Source organism: Cynocephalus volans, chromosome 10 (genome assembly GCF_027409185.1).
Source record: "Cynocephalus volans isolate mCynVol1 chromosome 10, mCynVol1.pri, whole genome shotgun sequence".
Taxonomy (NCBI): domain Eukaryota; kingdom Metazoa; phylum Chordata; class Mammalia; order Dermoptera; family Cynocephalidae; genus Cynocephalus; species Cynocephalus volans.
In genome coordinates this window covers 29,001,089-29,021,381 of record NC_084469.1, presented here as the reverse complement: position 1 = coordinate 29,021,381, position 20,293 = coordinate 29,001,089, and the positions used below count along the sequence as shown (strand labels likewise).

General features: G+C 35.3%; 1 protein-coding gene across 1 annotated transcript in view; it reads right to left on the bottom strand.

Annotated features, from left to right (window-relative positions):
• RPA1 (replication protein A1) overlaps positions 1–20,293 on the bottom strand; it is a 58,731-nt gene that overhangs the window by 23,656 nt on the left and 14,782 nt on the right. Inside the window, exon 5 of the mRNA XM_063110499.1 lies at positions 9,368–9,456. Within this exon, the coding sequence (XP_062966569.1) occupies positions 9,368–9,456 (89 nt within the window). The remainder of the gene's footprint in view (positions 1–9,367; positions 9,457–20,293) is intronic.

Sequence of the window (20,293 nt, the reverse complement as noted above, 5' to 3'; positions counted from 1 at the left end):
AATTTTAGTTCTCTACCCATTAATAACAGTTTCCTTACTTTCACAATAGAAATTAAGAAACCATTGCTATGAAATACACTGTTAAGGGAGTAGTCACTGTAACAAAACTGTTTCCTTGATGGCCCAAGTAACAATGTGTTATTAATCTGGTTAGAATAAAATTCAATAGTAAATAATCCTGAACGGCAATGTCTTCTTTCATCCCTCTGCACTTTAACAGACCCTGAAGAAAGGCAAGGGCCAATAGAACTGCGTATTGAGATAAAGGAGTTTTTTTCTATAGCTCTATATTTCTGATGCTAAGCAACAACTATCTTTCAGTCCTTTCATCTCCAGCTTCGTCACAAACACTTTTGCCCCCAAAACACAAAATGTCAAAGCAATCATTCAATTAAATACAACATAAAAAACAGAAATCTGGACAACGGTGATAAAGTTGGGCACAATCACCTCCCCCTTATCTCAATTGTATCCAAAGATTCCATAGATACTAAGCATTGCTTTGTTTCAGCTCTCGTTCCTAAAAGCTGAGAATATGATAACCAATGTGCTAATTTTAACAAAACTTTACTACAAAACAAATGTGATACCCCCCTTTAGTACTTTAGAACTTTACCTGATGGGCTCCACTTATACCTCCCCAATTTAAAGCATCAAATTACTATGATTTGTGAAAGTAAAAATTAATATCTAGCAGGTTCCACTTCTGGAAAGAACATGGTGATGGCCTAGTCCCAAATCTTCCCACTTCTCCTAAAAACCACACAGAACAACAGGAATGAATACCCACCACACACACACACACACACACACACCACATACAAACTATATATCTTTAGTGAAACTAGAAGACAGAGAAATCCCACAAATTCCAAATTATGTGAAAGTGAAGCCAAAAACACCACGAATCAAGAAACCATAACAGTAAGACAGAAGCAGTGTGGATAATTTAAATGTAAAAACCGAAATTGTGTAAGTACTAGAATAAAACATGGGTGAATGCCTTAATAACTTTGGAGTAGGACCTTTCTAACTATGGCTCAAAATTCTGAGGTCAAAAAATAATCAGTAAATTCAACTACATAAAAATAAAAATAAAAAACTGCTGCATAGCAAAAACAAACAAAAAAATATCCCACTATAAGCAAAGTCATAAAGACTCTACAACTTATATCACAGACAAAGGACTAATCCCCCTACTTTTTAAAGAACTCTTAGAAACTGAGAAGACAGAAAAACAAAAAATAAAATTAAAATAAAAAACCAAACAACCCAAAAGAAAAACGGGCAACACAAGAATAGCCAGTTCACAGAGACCAAAAAAAACCCCCAAAAAAACAAAAATCAAAAAGGCCTTTAAACATTTAAAAGGATGCTCACCAGGCCGGCCCGTGGCTCACTCGGGAGAGTGTGGTGCTGATAACACCAAGGCCACGGGTTCGGATCTTACATAGGGATGGCCAATTGGTTCAATGGCTGAGCATGGTGCTGACAACACCAAGCCAAGGGTTGAGATGCCCTTACCAGTCATCCTTTAAAATAAATAAATAAATAAAAAATAAAAGGATGCTCACCTTGCTCAGAACACAAATTAAAAACTACACTGAGATATTATTTTTCATCTATCAAATTGATAAAAATTCAAAAGATTAACATCATACTGTGTTTGCATGGCTGTGAAGTAACCAGTATTTTCATGAATTGCTGGTCAGAATGCAAAATGATACTAGCCAATGGAGGAGAACACAACTATATCCGCCAGCCACAGCGACATTTACCCATTGACCCAGCAACCTCACTTCTGACAACCAAACTCCCTCTGCCCATATACCTGCATATGTATGAAGTTATTCACTGCAGCATTATTTTAATAGTCAGAGCATGGAAACAATCCAAGTGTTCACCAATAAAGGGCTGGTTAATAAACTATGGAGTGGCCACACAATGGAATACTTAGAAAAAAAAATTAGAATAGCCATTAAGAAAAAGGAGGAAGATCTCTGAGCAAATACATAGAAATATCTCTAGGCTAAAAAAATTTTTTTAAATGGTAAAAAAGAGACAACATAGTGTACATAGTATGTTGCCTTTTGTGTAAACAAAGTGGAGTATGGACTGAGGATGTATAATATTTGTATTTGGTTATATCTGCATAAAGAAACATCTGGGGCCAGCCGGTTAGCTCAGTTGATTAGATCCCCACATCAGCCAGCTGCCAAAAACAAACAAACAAAAAAACAAACTTGGACTGAGTTCCAGAGAGGAGAACACGGACGATGCATTTGCCTCCACCACAGAATGACTGGGTTTGACTCCACTTATCCTCAAGCAAAGCCCTACTAATACCAAAAGTTAAGGATAAATTGAAGAGCTATGTTTGATAAGTTTGACTTAGTATATACTTCAGTGGAAACCAATAAGCAGCTTTTTCCATTGGGAGCAATTGAGATAGTTTAATTTTTACAGGAACAGCTACTTCTCTGAGTTCAAACTTAATTTCCTACTGAGAAATCATTTGGGAAAGAGGAAATATACAGTGAAAGACTTCAAATAAGCTAAGTCACGTATATAACTTTCAGCACCTTTAGCTGACCAGCTGAAAGTCAATTTTATTTTTTAAGTGTCACACTTACAATTAAAATAGCTAATATAAGCTGTGTATTTAATTAATTATATAAGTTATTAAGCAAAATTATTCCATACATTCTTTAAACACATGTCTTTTCCATAAGTTATATCACAAAATTTTTTCTAACTTTTCATGATTGACCATAATCTTAGTGACTTCAGATTTAGTTCAAAAATTAGTTCTGATAAATAAAACAAAATTATCCATTTTTCTGACTACTAAGAAATCAATCTGAAAATACAAAACATTTGAAAACAGACTCCTACAAGTGTGTTTTGAAGAATATTTAAATTAATAATAAAACAAGAATATGTTTCATAGAAAAACTTAAATCTGACTGGTCATTTAAATTGTGATCTTTTTTTTTGTCTTTTTCGTGACCGGCACTCAGCCAGTGAGTGCACCAGTCATTCCTATGTAGGATCCGAACCCGCGGCGGGAGCGTCGCTGCACTCCCAGTGCAGCACTCTACCGAGTGCGCCATGGGCTCGGCCCGTGATCTAATCTTATATCGACATCTAATTCTCCCATCTGGACAGCAGGGAGAGGAGAGGTGTAAGAGAACTGCATTCTAATCTTCCACAGTTGTTTACTAAACTCAGTAAATAAATGCCTACCTAATCTTTCATAGTTTAAAGTCAATGAACAAGCGCCCGGCTAGCTCAGTTGGTAGAGCATGAGACTCTTAAAGTCAATGAACAAATATCTGGGGCTGGCTAGTTAGCTCAGTTGGTTAGAGCACAGCCTTTTAACACCGAGGTCAGAGGTTTAGATCCCCATACCAGCTAAAAACAAATGTCTAAACTGAAAAATCAAGAAAGAGCAGCATAAATGTGTTATTTAGAAACATGGAGATAAACACAAAAGAGATAGCTGTAAGATGTGAAACAGACTGCCTCTGAACAGGAGTCAGAGGCCAAAGAGGAATGAGGTAGGAAAATGCCGTTTTGTTTTTTAAATATACACCTTGCAAAAATATTTAACTTTTAAAACTATGTACAGGACAAGATAGAGTAACAGAGAACAGGTTTACACTACCACCTAAAATAACTCAAAAAAGGACAAAATATATGAAACAGTTTTCAAGACACTGGGTGTTAAGAAATGAAGGACAGTGATTGCTGAGACAGGAAATAGTGATACTACTGCACCAGCTTCTGCCGTGAGGGTTTCTAGGACATTATGCAGGTGTTGGGCCTGGAGAAACCCCTGAGGTGAGGAGATGGGAGCCGAGAGTCTGGGCAGATCAACAACTAGAGCTCATAGGACAGTACCAGAGAAGAGAGAGCTGCAGGGGAGGGGAAGGGGGAGGGGGAGGGGGAAGGAGAGGGGGGAGGGGGAGGGAGAGGGGGAGAGTGAGTGTGTGTGTGTGTAAACTGGGAGGGGGAGGGAGAGGGAGAGGGGGAGGGTGTGTGTGTGTGTGTGTGTGTGTGTGTGTGTGTGTGTGTAAACTACCTGAGGCCAAGGAAATAAATCATAACAGGACCAGAGAGAACATTGCCCAGTGTTTACAAGTTAGAATTAGCACCTGTTCTACCAGCCAGACTGGAAAACCTCATATTCATGAGGCATTGAGTAGAATGCTCTGATAGGTCTTGCCTCAGTACTGGGAATAACTAGACCTAGACTAAATGCCGCTCTCTGATCCCACCTAACAAATCTTACAACCATACCCCAAAAGATCAAACTGTTTCCAAGTAACTTAACTGTATCTCTGAAAAAAGCTCAAGAATAATTACAGGATTACAAATGTTTCTAGCACCCAGCAAGATAGCAATCACGTCTGGCATTCAATCAAAAATTTCCACACACAAAAAGCAGGAAAATATGATCCATAATGACGTGGAAAACCAACGGACACAGATGCTGAAATCAGCAGACAAGGACATTAAAAGAGATATTACTGTACTCTGTATGTCCCCCAAATTAAGTAGAGACATAGAGGATATCTTAAAAAGGCCCAAATTGAGCTTCTAGAGATGAAAATAGCAGATTAGACATTACCTAAGAAAAGATTAGTAAGCTTGAACACATAGCAATACAAAGTATCCAAAATGAAAAGAGAGAAAAAGAATTTTAAAAAATGAGAACAGCATCAATGAGCAACGGGACAACTTCAAGTAGCCTAGCATATGTGTAACTGGAGATAGGCGTTAAGAGTGGGGATGGAGAAGATGATATCTAAGATATAATGGCCAAAAAATGTCCAAATTTGATGAAAACTATAGATGCACATATCCAAGAAGCTTAACAAACCCCAAGACAAGAAACATGAAGAAAATGATATCAAAGCACATCATCAAATTGCTCAAAACTAACAATAAAGAGAAAAATCTTAAAGCAAGCAGAGAAAGAGTCATGTTAAGTACAAAGAACAAAAAATAAGGATGATTGCAGAGTTCTAATTCCCTTGCAGTAACAATGTGAGCAAGATGACATCTTTAAAGTACTAAAAGAAAAAAACTGTCTACTTAGAATTCTATGCTCAGCAAAAATATATTTCAAAGGCAAAATATTTTTCAGACACACAAAAACAGAAAGAACTCATCACCAGCAGATCTTCACTATGAGGACTGCTAGATGACACCAGGTGGAAAAATGCAACTAGACAAGAGTCAAGAGCACTAGAAATGGCAACTACATGAGTAAATATATGGGTTTTTAAAAATTATTATTTACAGTCATCCTTTGGTATCCATAAGGGATTGGTTCCAGGACCCCTGCAAATACCAAAACCCATGGATGCTGAAGTCCCATATATAAAATGGCAAAGTATTTGCATATAGCCTATGCACATCCTCCTGTATACTTGAAATCATCTCTAGATTACTTATAATAACCTATAATATTATAAATTAAACAATATTTTCCCCAAATATATATATGTGTGTGTATCTATTTATCTATCTCTCTCTCTCTAGATATATTTTGGTGGCTGGCTGGTAGGGGAATCTGAACCCTTGACCTTGGTGTTATCAGCACCATCCTCTCCCAAGTGAGCTAACCAGCCAGCCCTTTCTCAAATATTTTTGATCCATGGTTGGTTGAATCCACAGATGTGGAACCCACAGATACAGAGAGCTGACTATAAATCTCTTTAAAAGACAGAACTGACTATTTAAACAAAAATAATAATGTTTTGTGGGGTTTATAACACAAGTAAAAGTAAAATGTTTGACAACCATACTACAAAGACTGGAGGGGAAAAAAGGAAGTAAGATTCTTATACTACACAGGACATGTTAGAGTATCACTCAAAGATAGACATGATAAGTTAAAGTATAGACTATAAACCTTAAAGCAACCACTAAAATAACAAAACAAAGATTTATAGTTAATAAGCCAACAGGCTGAGCAGTTAGCTCAGTTGGTTAAAGCATAGCCTTGTACCACCAAGATTATGGGTTCGGATTCCCATACAGGCCAGCTGCCAAAAAGAAAAAAAAGAGAGCCAACAAAGAAGATAAAAGAAATCATAAAAAATACCCAATCCAAAACAAAGCAGAAAAGAAAACCAGATGGGACAAATAAAAGACAAACAGCAAGGTAACAGACTTAAACCTGATCATACCCATAACTATATTAAATGTAAATGGTCTAAACACCCCAATTAAAAGGCAGAAATTACCAAATTGTACAGAAAAGCAAGACCCACCTATATAGTGCTTACAAGAAATACACAGTTAATATAAACACATAAATAGGTCAAAAAATTTTTTAAAGGAAAAAGATAGACCAAGCTAACACTAATCAAAAGAAAGCTGAAGTGACTATATTAATATCAAAGCAGATATCAAAGCACAAAATTTTACCAGGGATAAAGAAAGTCATTTCATAATGATAAAGGGGTCAATTTATTAAGTGGACATAAAATTTCTAAATTTTTATACATTTAATAACAAAGCCTCAAAACATAAGCAAAAACTAATAGAATTGAAAGGAGAAATAGAGAAACCTACAGTTACAGTCAGCGATTTCAATATCCCTCTCTCAATAATTGGCAGAACAAGTAAACAGAAAATCAGCAAGGATATAGAAGACTTGAACAAACACCATCAACCAACTTGGCATAATTGACATTTAAAGAACACCCTACACAACAGAATACACATTCTTTTCAAGTACACTCAGAATTTACCGAGAGAGACCATAATCTAGGACATAAGACACAATACACTTAACAGGATTTAAGTCATACAAAGTATGTCATTTGACTATACTGGAATTAAATTAAATATCAATAACAAAAAGACCTCTAGAAAATTCCCATTAGGAGACCAAATAGAGTTCTAAATAACATAATTTCAAAGACGTTTTAGTGAGATAAAAATGAGAACATAACGTATCAGAATTTGCTGGATGTTGTTAAAGCAGTATTTAGGAGTAAACTTATAACACCACATGCCTATATGAGAAAAGACAGTCTCAAATCTATTAACTCAGCTTCCACCTTAAGAAATAAGAAAAAGAACATGTAAATTCCAAAGTAAACAGAAGAAAGAAAATATTAAAGATTAAAAAGCTAAACCAATAGAATATAGAAAACATGAGAGACAATCAAGGAAACCAAAAGCTCGTTCTTTGAAAAGATCAATGAAATTGAATAACATCTAGTCAAACTGACCAGGAAAAAGAGACACAAATTACCAACATCAGGAATGAGAGAGGTGACATCACCACAGATTGTATCCTAAAAGGATAATAAGGGAATATTACATCTGATAATTTCTGCCTTTTAACTGGGGTGTTTAGAATATTTACATTTATATAGAACAATAAATTTAAGAACTTAAACGAAATGATTAAATTCTATGAAAACACCACCCAATAAGAAATAGATTCTGAATAACCCTAAATCTATCTGTTAAAGAAATTGAATTTGTAGTTTAAAACTTTTCCATTAAGAAAATACTAGGCCCAGATGGCTTCACTGGTTAATTCTACCAAACATTTAAGGAAGAAGTCATACCAATTCTACACAAACTCTTGCAGAAAATTTAAGAGGGAACACTTTCCAACTCATTCTATGACGCCAGGATTACTCTGATAACAAAATCAGGTAAAGACACAAGAAAAGAAAATTGCAGACTAACAGCTCTCATGAATACAGACAAATATTCTAAACAAAACAAAATAAAATAAATTTGCTAAATCAAATGGATTAAGCAAAAAAAAAAAAAAAAATCCAAATATGTAAAAAGGATAATTCATCATAATGACATAGACTTATCCCAGAAATCCCAGGTTGGTTTAGCATTCAAAAATCAATGTACTTCACCATATTAACCAACTAAAAAAGAAAAACCATACGATCATCAATAGACACAGAAAAAGCATTTGACAAGATTCCCCATCCATTCCTGATAAAAACTCTCAGCAAATTAGGAAGTAAACTTCCTTAAAATGATAAAAAGAATCTATGAAAAACCTCCAGTTAACATAGTATTTAATAGTAACAGCCTGGACCCTTTCTCTTTAAGACAAGGAACGAGACAAAGATGACCAGTACGGCTGAATATTTTTTCTTATGTATTGGGCCATTTGTTTTCCTCCTACAGTGAACGGTCCTTTCTTATCCAATGCCTGCTTTGCTACTGGAATATTTTTTCCTCGGCATGTAAAAAATTCAGTAAATACTAAAGGTATTTACTGATATTTACAACATTATAGTTTAAGTTTATATACCTTTCTACTTTTAACATGCAAACAAAAAATTTGAATGTAATCAAATAATTCATTGTTTGAATAATTAGATTCAATCGAATAATTGATTGCCAATCTATGTATGTGGCACCTCCTTCTTTATTATTTTTGATGATTTCATTTCCTAACTTTTAAAAATACATCTGAAATTTATTTTGATGGAAAATGAAGCTTTAATTTTATTTTTATTTGACTTGGTGGAGGGGTAGATAAGCCTTCTTTTTTTATGGGGCCAGTAACTTAATGATTCTTTTTGCCTTTCTCCAGAACTATAATCGTCTCTCTTGTCTAAAGTAATGGATTTTTTTTGTGTGTGTGCTTTTCTATATATTTCCACAAGAAAATAAAAATCACTAATAATTTCGCCATCAAGAGATAATCACTGTTAAATAATATTATATATTCAAATTAATTCAACAAATATTTACCAAGGGCCAACTACAAGTTGGGCACTAGAGAAACAAAATAGAACAGAACAAATATGGTCTCTACCTTCATGGAGCATATTCATGGCCTAGCAATAAAGAGACAATTCTATAAACTACCAGTGTGTTCGTTAGAGCATGGTGTTGATCATGTCAAGGTCAAGGGTTTGGATCCTCATACCAACCAGCCACCAATAAATAAATAAAAATAAAAACTACCAGTGTGGCGAGTGCTGTCAAAGAAGTATTGATGATATGCTTCATACTTTTTAAAAATGAAAATGTGCATAAAACAAATCTTAAAAAGCCACATTTCTCATTAATATTACTGATATCCCACAATGTCCTATTATTATAATATCCTAGGTATTTGTTATTCTTTAGTCTATTGTAAGTGGATCTTTGTCCATTACATTCTCTAATTTTTCCTTTTCTTCATACATCATTTCTTCAATATTGAAAAAAAAACTGACAGAATAAGCTGGTTCTTAGACCCCCAAATCACTATTGTTTTATTAAGACTAACAAATTAAACTGAATCAAAAAGTAGAAGTCCATATCTGTTAAGAAGTATTCAATTGAGTGCTACAACCTATAAAAAGCATTTTACCTTCATTATAGGGCACTGGATTGCCAATCTTTAATCCAACTGCTTCAGCTGATTTCAAAACTGCTAACTCCATCAAAATAACAACTCTCCTACAAAGGCAAACAAATAGAAACAAGTTAGAAAAAAAAAAATTCAGAAGCCCTTCAAATGATAAGCTACCTAAAAAGCTTTCCCCCATGATCATTTTGATAAAACTATTTCCCTTTGTCAACTTTTTTTCACTGCTGAATAACTTGAGAAACATTTGATATCAATTCCTACATAAATACTCCCCTAATCTTTCACCGCACCATTATCAAGGCTTTTTATGATTGCAGGGTTTTCATTTCCCATCTAGTTCCTTAATTAAAATGCAGCGTCCTTGCTACATAGCATATCTTCAAGGAGCAAATGACATGGTAAGAATTTAGATTATTAAACACAAGAATATGGGGGACAAAAGGAGATGATATGTTTCAGAAACACATACTTATCTAAACAATTACTTTTTCCCAGTGAAAACCAATTCTGACAGAAGATATTTTTTAAATGTTATTATTACCTGTCTTTAAGACCTTTCAATTCTTTGACTCATCTTTAACTCTGATTAAACCCTTTCAATAACTTCCCAATGGCCTTAGGCCAAAAATAAAAACCTATGACATGGTTTACCAGACTTTGTGTGCTCTGGCCTTGCTACCCTGTCTCCAGCTCATCTCATGCCACTCCTGTGCTCTCTGCCCTCTAGCCACAGTGTTTTCTTTCAGGTCCTAGCATATGCTATGCTCCCTCCTGCCACAAGTCTTTGTACACACTGCTCTCTGAGTGTGATGTTCTTTCTCAGTTTGCCTCATCTAATACTCATTTTTTAGCTCTCATCTCAAACATCACTTCTTCAAGAGACAGTTCCTTAATCTCTAGTTCAGATCAGGTTTCTTTGTTCTACTCTTTCCTACAGCCGTGATTTGTTTCCTTCAGAACACTTCTCTCATTTTTAATTATATATTAGTGATTATTTTATTATGTCTCTCTTCTACTAGACTGTACTTTCAATAAAGGCATGTGTCCTCCAATGCTTAACGTAGCAACTGGTCCACAGTTGTTGCTCAATACAGACTTCAATGAGAATGTCATAGTAATTCTGCCTGCATTTTAAAAAGAACTGCAATACAAAGAAGGAATCTGAGGGGAACACAACTGGAAGCAGGAAGACTAATAGAAGAGAAGAGATGATGGCCTGAATTAGGGTAGTGGCAATGGAGATGAAAAAAGTGGATGGTTTGGAGCAATATTTAAGCAATAATAAACCCAGTGTCATCAAGTTTTATTCTTTAAATAATCTGATTGCTGTATTTTGGATTTTTACGTAAACTGATCACTGTGTGCTATCTTTATCAGGTTTTCACATCAGGGATATGCTACTTCAATAAAATAAGCTTAAAACAATCTGTTCCTGAAAATTAGATACAGATTCCCTATAAAAACTACCCGATAGATAGTTAGTGGTGGGTATTTAACCATACTACTTTCCAAAATTATCTAAATCACTCCAGAACATGTAAAAATGGAGGGCTTATCAATCATTTAACATTACCCTAATACTAAAACCTAAGAGCAAACACACTAATAAAACAAAAAACAAAACTAATTTCATCTTGTAATATACACACATCCTAAATAAAATATTAGCAAGATGAATCCAGCAGCCTATTAAAAGAATACACCAATATCAACTTAACAGAGAAAACCAATAACAAGGACACATTAAACAACTTTACAGGGATGCAATCAGCAAAATCCAGACTGTGGGAAACTACATAAAGGTAAAGGACAAAAGACCTCGTTTCTTCTACAAATAAACAGTAACAGAGATAAGAAGATATGAACGGGGAACCTATAAATTCAAAAAGACTTAACAGGCTATCAATCTACTGTACTGTGAACTTTAGTGTGAATCCTGATTCAGATATATTGTATATACACATATATGCATACATACACACACACATGAATAGTTGGAAATTGAACACTGACTAGATTTTTGTTATTATAAGAGTAAAACGGTATTGTGGTTTTTTAAAAAAAGACTTCTTATCTTTTAAAAATATATACCAAAATATTTATATATGAAATACCCTTATGAGGAGTGTAATGACAGGGATACATTCTGAGAAAGATGTCATCAGGTGATTTCATCATTGTGCAATCATCGTAGAGTGTACTTACACAAACCTAGATGGTATAGCCTACTGCACGCCTAAGCTATACAGTATAGCCATTATAATCTTATATGTGGTCCACTGTTGACGGAAACATCGTTATGGAGCAAATAACTAATACAATGCCTCAGATTTACTTCAAAATTACAGAAGAAGGTAGATGTAGAAAGGATACAGATAAAGCAAGATTGAACAACAGGTGATAACTTGAAGCTGAATGATGGGCTATATGGGGACTCATATTGTAGTTTCCACTTTTCTTTTTTTTTTTTTTTTTTCATTGTATATTCTACTTTTGCAGATGTTTTAAATTACCCAGAACAAAAAAACAGATTTTAAAAAAAAGAGTGAACAAGCTAAGAGGATTATGTTTTTAAGGCAAGACTTATTGCAGGAATAAAAACTAGTTCAATATTAGATAGTCTATTAAATTCATAATGTTAAGGATTAAAAATATGATTATGTCAAAATGGAGCAAAGCTTTTGAAAAAATTCAAGAACCATTCCTGATAAAACCGAGTAATAGAAGGACCTAAAAAACTTCCTGAACATGATAACGTGGAAGTATTTAAATGATAAACACTACACTGAAACTAAAAGTATTTCCATTAAAATAAGGGTACAAACAAGGTACCTACTGACATCACTATTGTCTTTTTTTTTTTTTTTTTTTGTCTTTTTCCTGACCGGTGCTCAGCCAGTGAGTGCACCGGCCATTCCCATATAGGATCTGAACCCGAGGCGGGAGCGTCGCTGCGCTCCCAGCACCGCACTCTCCCGAGTGCGCCACGGGCTCGGCCCTCTAACATTGTTTTGACGGTGCTAGCTAATGCAGTAAGATTTTTTAAATAAATAAATAAAATAAATGACAAATAAATGATGTAAGAATTAGAATAAGGAGATAATACAATTGTGTATCTAGAAAATCCAAAAGACTTTAAATGGACATATGTTATATTCTTGAATGAAAAGACTTAATATCAAGTATTATATATCGTTTAATATAATTATTTGCATTCCAGCAAAACTTTTCTTTGTTTTTTTGAATTTGATAATGTAAGTCTTAAGATTCATATGGAAGAATATATGAGACCTACCAAGAAAATTTAGGGGGATAAAAAGTAAAGACAGACATCATATATAAGTTACTAAAATATTCTACAGATAATACTTTAACTGAAACTCTTTGGTACATAATTACCACAAGTGTTGATGAGGATGTGGAGAAACTCCACACTCATACACTGCTGGTGGGAAGGCAAATTGGCATAGCTGCTTTGGAAAAAAGTCTCATAGTTCCTCAAAAAGTTAATCATAAAGTTACCATTTGACCTAGCAATTCCACATATAGATAGATAGATATATAAGAGATGGAAATGTATATGCACACAAAAACTTGTATATAAATATCTATAGCATTATTCATAGTAGCAAAAAGGTGGAAAAACCACAAATGTTCATCAATGGATGAACAGATAAATAAAATGTGATATATCCATACAATGGAATATTACTTGGCCATAAAAAGGAATGAATTACTGATATATGCTACAACTTGAATGAACCTTGAAAACATTATGCTAAGTGAAAGAAGGCAGTCACAAAGGACCACATATTATATGATTCTGTTTATATGAAATGTCCAGAATAGGCAAACCTATAGAGACAGTAGATTAGCAGCTGCCTGGGACTGGGGAAGATGGGGGATTTAGGAATGATAGTTAAAGGGTACAGGGGTTCTTTTTGGGGTGATAAAATGTTCTAAAACTTACTGTGGTAACGGCTGTGCAACTCTGTGAATATATTAAAAATCATTTTATACTTTAAATGGGTGAACTGTATGATATGTGAATTATATCTCAATAAAGCTGTTATAAAACAAAACAAAACCCCCAAGCAAAAACACTCTACGGCACTGACAAAGGAACAGACAAACAGATCAATGGAAAAGATGGCAAACTCAGAATAGATGCCAGTTTCTCTGCATCTACTTTTGCCACCAGCTATCAATTCTCCACAGAGCTAACAGAACAATCTTTTGGAAACTTTTAAAAACTTAAATCAGATTATACCACTACTCCCTTGATCAAAACCCATATGGCTTCTCATTACACTCAGAACAAAATTTAAACTTCTTAGTGGAGCCTGTAGGCCCTCCATGATATGTGCTACCAATCTGTAAAAAATTAAGCTATATTCTTCCTTCAAATCCTATGTAAAAATAAACCTCAGATAAACTAAGGTTTATTTTAAAAATTCACAGAAGTGTCTGAAGAACCAAAATATAATTTTATAACCTGTTCAGAAAGCTTTCTAAGCAAGATACAAAATCCAGAAGCTATAATGGAAAAATAGACAAATGTTAGGGCCGGCCCGTGGCTCACTTGGAAGAGTGTGGTGCTGATAACACCAAGGCCAAGGGTTCAGATCCCTGTATAGGGATGGCCGGTTAGCTCACTTGGGAGAGCGTGGTGCTGACAACACCAAGTCAAGGGTTAAGATCCCCTTCCTGGTCATCTTTAAAAAAAAAAAAATAGACAAATGTGACTAGAGTTTTTAAAAAATTTCTTTAATTCAATGTCACAAGACATAAAAAACAAACAGACCATGAGAGAGTGGAATAAAATATGTGAAAAAGATAAAAAAGAGTTAATCAATAACCCTGGTTTACAAAGAGCTTCCACAAAAACAATTAAAAAAAAAAAAAGAAAAAGAAAAAAATGGACAAAGTATATAATAAAAAGCTATTCAGAGAACTATAAGTAGCCAACAAATATATGAAAAGATTGACCTCATTAAAGTGGAAATTTAAATTAAAATGATTGATAATTATTTTTAAAAACTAATTAAAACCCAGTATGCCAACAAGGTTAATGCAAAATAGGTTTGTTTTTAAATAATAGCTTTATCTAGATACCATTCATATACTATAAAATTCGCTCTTTCAAAGTATACAGTTCGTGGATTTTGTATATTCATAGAGTTGTGCAAGCATCAGCACTACCTAACTTCAGAACCTTCCTATCACCCCTTAAAGAAACACTGTGCCCAATGGCAGTATATTCCCCCACCCATATTCCTCCATATTCCTCCACCTCTGGGAACCACTAATCTAATTTGTTTCTATGAATTTGCCTATTAAGAAATAGACATTCTTATACAAAATTGATGAAGACTATGATAATTGGTATACTTTCTACAAACAGATGTCCTTTGCCCCCACAATAATAATTCTAGTAATCTATCCTTCCTTAAAAAAAAAGCATGAACATGTAAAGATAAATATACAATGATGATTGCTAAGGTCCTGTTTAGAATAAACCTAAATGACCATCAAAAGGTGAGGAGTAAATAAACTTGGATACGCACACATACAGGCTCTCAGCAGAGCGGGAGAGAATATAAGACATGCCACCATGCTGAGGTGGTGAAATAAGGCAGAGCCCACGGGAATGGAATTGTATCCTTGACTGGAGAGAACTGGCTTTGAAGAGTTTCCCAGCAAGGACTGTACTCGACTCAGCAGAGCTTTCCAACCTCTCCCACAACCATGCCCTGGGGGACAGAAAAGTGGATAGAAAGCATCACTTAAGCCTGGAGTGGAAGATAACAGGTCCCAAGTGGGAAGGTTGGCAAGGAGATGCACCTAGCTGAGACTATGTCAGAGCAAATATGAAGTCTGGACAGAACTGCCCACATTAAGCACGAACAAGATAAAAGAAATAACATAGCAACAATGCAACATACAACTATGTATAAAAATGATAGACAAGAGGCAAAAACAATTAAAGAACCCAGTCTAGAAGAAAGCATAAGCCAAGAAAGGGAATAATACTTCCCAAAAGTGGTTTGCAAAATAAATAAGACTATGAGTTCAATAAAATAAAAGCCAAAAGATGAGCTAAGAGACTAAGAAGAAAAGGAGCTTGAAAAGCTAAGGAAAACTGAGAACAAATGTAAACACCATTACATATTAATACTCAACAGAACAGAACAGAGAAAGCTAAAAACTGATTTAGTACTATGTTGGAAAACCTTGATGAAATCTGATGCATGCATTAGAAAAAAGATTAAAGTAAGCTGAAAACATACAGAGGACAGTTATCTACAACATACGTAAAAACTGGAATGCAATAAATGAAACAAAAAATAGCATTAAGGAATAACACACAGAAAAAATTTCCTTGAAAAGAAACAACTGAATCTGCAGACTGAAAGAGCATACCAGAAAAAAAAAAAAAAAAAAAACATTGGTAAGAACAATTGACACTGAGACAGCCTGGTTAAGTTCCTGAACTTAAAGTATAAAAAAAGAATTCTTCAGGAATATAGATAGAGCAAAGTTCTATAAGGGAAGAAATCAAATCAGGCTGGCCTTAAGACTTTTCCAGATCAACATTCAATGCCAGAAGACAAAATTCTGATGGTAAAGCCACACAACCCAAGAACAGACACCAAGCCAAGCTATCATTCTAGTATAAAGGCCAACAGGCTGATATTAGGTAATATGGCACTAATGAGACATTCCAGAAAAAAGTTCCTGAATGAAATCCAACCAACAAAGATAATCAAAATAAAGAGGTAGAAAAAAAAAGAAAGGCTGGAGAAAATGTAAGAGTCCTACATCAGTGTAACATAGAATTTTAAAAATCTAATTACTTTAATCTTTTAATATTGTTTATAGGTTTTTTGGTCTTGTTTTAATCTCAGTGAAAATTTAACAGAAATTGCTCTCTTATGAAGAAAATTTATCTGATTAAATTCTTTTGTTCCTTCAGTTTGCGTTAAATCACTTTAAAAACTTTTTAATACACAGTATAAATATTTAAAATTTTTCATTTAATTTTTAAAAAATAATTTCAAGCTTACAGAAAAGTTGCAAAAATAGTACAAAGAACTTTTGTTTCCAGAACCATTTGAGAGTTGTCAACATGATACTTTATAATTTCAGGACATTTTCCTACCCAACCACAATACAAACATCAAAATTAGGAAATTAACACTGATAACCATACCTCCATCTAATCCACAGAACCCACACAAGTTTCATCAATTGTTTCACTAATAGCAAAAGAATTTGGTCCAGGATCACTGTTACATTTAGTTATCATATCTCTCCAGACTCCTACAATCTGGAACATTTTCTCAGTCTTTCCTTTACTTTCATGTTTGACATTTTGAAGATCAAAGGCCAGTTATTTTGTAGAATGTCCCTCAGTGTGCCTGAGGCTTCCTCATGACTGGCTACAGATCATGAATCTTTAGCAAGAATGTAAGAGAAGTGATTCTGCAGGTAAAGCCATGTAACCCAAGAACAGACACCCAGCCAAGTTGTCATTCTAGTATAAAGGCCAACAGGTTTCTGCTTGTCCCAGTACTGGTAATGTTATGTTGATCATTAGAATAAGGGGCTGTTTGCCAGGTTTCTCTACTGTAAAATAACCTCTTTTCCTTTCACAATGAATAATTATGTTGTTGGTGAGCTACTTGAACCCTATAAATAACTTGTTTCTCATCACTCTTTCACCCACCTGTTTCAGCATCTGTGGTAAGCTGAATAATGACCCCCTCAAAACATATCCACATCCTAATACCTGGAACCTGGGAATGTTTCCTTATACAGCAAAAAGAGACTCTGCGTATGTGATTAGGGATTGAAATGGGGAGATCATCTTAAGTAGGCCACAAACGTAATCACATCAATCCTTTTGAGAGAGCTGAGGTGGATTTGACACAGACAGGAGAGGAGAAGGCAATGGGACCACAGAGGTAGAGACAGGAATGATGGAGCCATAAGCTAAGGAATGCCAGTAGCTACTAGAAGCTGGAAGAGGCAAGGAACATATTCTCTCATAGAGTTTTCAGATGGAGCGCAGCCCTACTGACACCATGATTTCAGCCCAGTGAAACCACTTTCAACTTCTGGCCTCCAGAGAGAATAAATTTCCATTGTTTTAAACCACCAAGTTTATGGTAAGTTGTTACAGAAGCCCCAGGAAACATAACAGCACCTACTGATGTCTCCTGCATGAATTAGTCATTACTCTGATGGTTGCCAAATAGCAATTTTCTAATTACATCATGCCTTCTACATTTGTTAGATGGCATTCCATTATAAGAAAAGGCTTTCTGTTTCCCCCAAGTAATCACTTATTCAGTATGGACTATATGAATTCCTATTTTATTCAGTAGATTCAAAACTGTTACTATCTTTAGGGCCGGCCCGTGGCTCACTCGGGAGAGTGTGGTGCTGAGAACACCAAGGCCTCGGGTTTGGATCCCTACATAGGGATGGCCGGTTGGCTCACTGGCTAAGTGTGGTGCTGACAACACCAAGCCAAGGGTTAAGATCCCCTCACCAGTCATCTTTTTATAAAAAAAACAGTTACTATCTTTATTTTGATTTTTAAATCGTCCTAGGTTTGATGAGTTTAAGACCCTGCAAGCCAGTTTCTTTTTCCTTTTTAAAATTTTTTTAATTTTAAAAAATTTTTTTAAAAAATATGACCAGTAAGAGGATCTTAACCCTTGACTTGCTGTTGTCAGCACCACGCTCTCCGAAGTGAGCAAACTGGCCATCCCTGTATGGGATCCGAACCTGCAGCCTTGGTGTTACCAACACCACGCTCTCCCGAGTGAGCCACGGGCCGGCCCCCCACATAGATGGTTGCCTCGCCCTACCCAGGCTCTGACAACCCACACTGGGCCGCAGCCACCCCACTTCCACGCATGTTCTCTTCACCTGCCTGTGCTCCAACACCTTGTGTCAGACCCCAACAATACCCTCCTCACCTCACTTCAGCTCTGACACTCAGGATGGATTCCAGGCCATCCCCACCACCATTCCCTCCCCTGTGGACACCTACCTCGCTCGGCCTCACCTAATGGCTTTTGGACTGAATTATTCAGAAAGGAAGAGAGCAAAAACAGTACTTACATTATCATTCCACCATCAAAATTATTTCTATCTATTCACCAATCATTTTTAAATATGGATAGAGAGAGATCTGGAATGATGTCCACTAAATGATAATAATGGTTATTTCTGGGTTGTATAAATGTCGGATAATTTTGTTCTTCCTTGTAACTTTTTTCTACTGTTTGAAACAATTATAGTATGTATCATTTTAATTAAAATAATCATATTCTCTAAAAAAATCAAATACAAACGTAAAAGAGCTACAGATACAGTCAAAGAAATATTACTGAAATTTCTAAAATAGTGAAATGCTATATACAATTTAAATGTTTACTAAATTATGTTAAATACATACAATGGCATACTAAGTAATACAAGTAATACATAATGACACAGAGGTAGAGTCATGCGCTGCATTAAGGACTCTTTCTGTCAACAATGGACCATATATACGATGGGTTCCCATAAGATTTTAATGGAGCTGACAAATTCCTATCACCTAGTGACATCATAACACAATTTTTTTTTTTTTTTTTTTGTCTTTTTTCGTGACCGGCTGCACCGTGCTCAGCCAGTGAGTGCACCGGCCATTCCTATATAGGATCCGAACCCGCGGTGGGAGCGCTGCAGCGCTCCCAGCGCCGCACTCTCCCGAGTGTGCCACGGGGCCGGCCCCACAATTAATTTTCTTATAAATTTAATGTAGCCTAAGTGTACAACATTATAAAGTCCACAGTAGTGCACAGTAATGTCCTAGGTCTTCACATTCACTCACCACTCACTCACCGACTTACCTAAAGCAACTTCCAATCCTACAAGCTCCATTCATGGTAAGTACCCTATACAGGTATACCATTTTTTATCTTTTACACCATATTTTTACTGTATTTTTTCTATACAGGTATACCATTTTTTATCTTTTACACCATATTTTTACTGTATTTTTTCTACGTTTAGATACACAAATACTCCACTGTATTACAAATGCCTATTGTATTCAGTACAGTAGCATGTTGTACAGGTTTGTAGCCTAGGAGCAATAGGCCCCACCATTTAGGTTTGTGTGAGTACACTCTGATGCTCCCACAATGATGAAATCACCTAATGAAACATTTCTCAGAACATATCCCTGTCGTTAAGCGATGCATTACTGTATATCTAGGGACATGTAAAAATCATCACAATAAAATTAAAAAAGAATATTATAAAACTTTATTTATTATAAAGCTACTCTTCCTAAAGAAAATATGTATTTATATTCATACAAAAAATCTGAAAGAATATACAACAAAATATCAGTAACAGTTATTTCTAGGCAGTGGGATTACAGTTACTCTTCTCTTTGTTTATGTGAGTTTTATAGTTTATATATAAAGTACAGTAAAAGTTGTGTTATAAAACATAATGGCAAAACCACAAAATTCTATCAGGGCAAAGATATTGCTTCATGATATAGAAAAATAAGTAACTGTAAACTAAAGAGCCTTACACCCAGTTAAAACAGTTTAACTGAGAGTCAAATATAGAATTTTTAGAGGATAGAGAATTTTACCATTCACAAACTCTCCTTATAAGAGTTGCTAAAAGATGTACTTTATTTTTTTTTTTTTTGTCTTTTTCGTGACCGGCACTCAGCCAGTGAGTGCACCGGCCATTCCTATATAGGACCCGAACCCGAGGCCGCTGGGAGCGTCGCCGCGCTCCCAGCGCAGCACCCTCCCGAGTGCGCCACAGGCTCGGCCCTAAAAGATGTACTTTAGGAGAATGGAAATTGAACCAAGGAAGGAGTGTTATTAAAGAAGCAAAGGT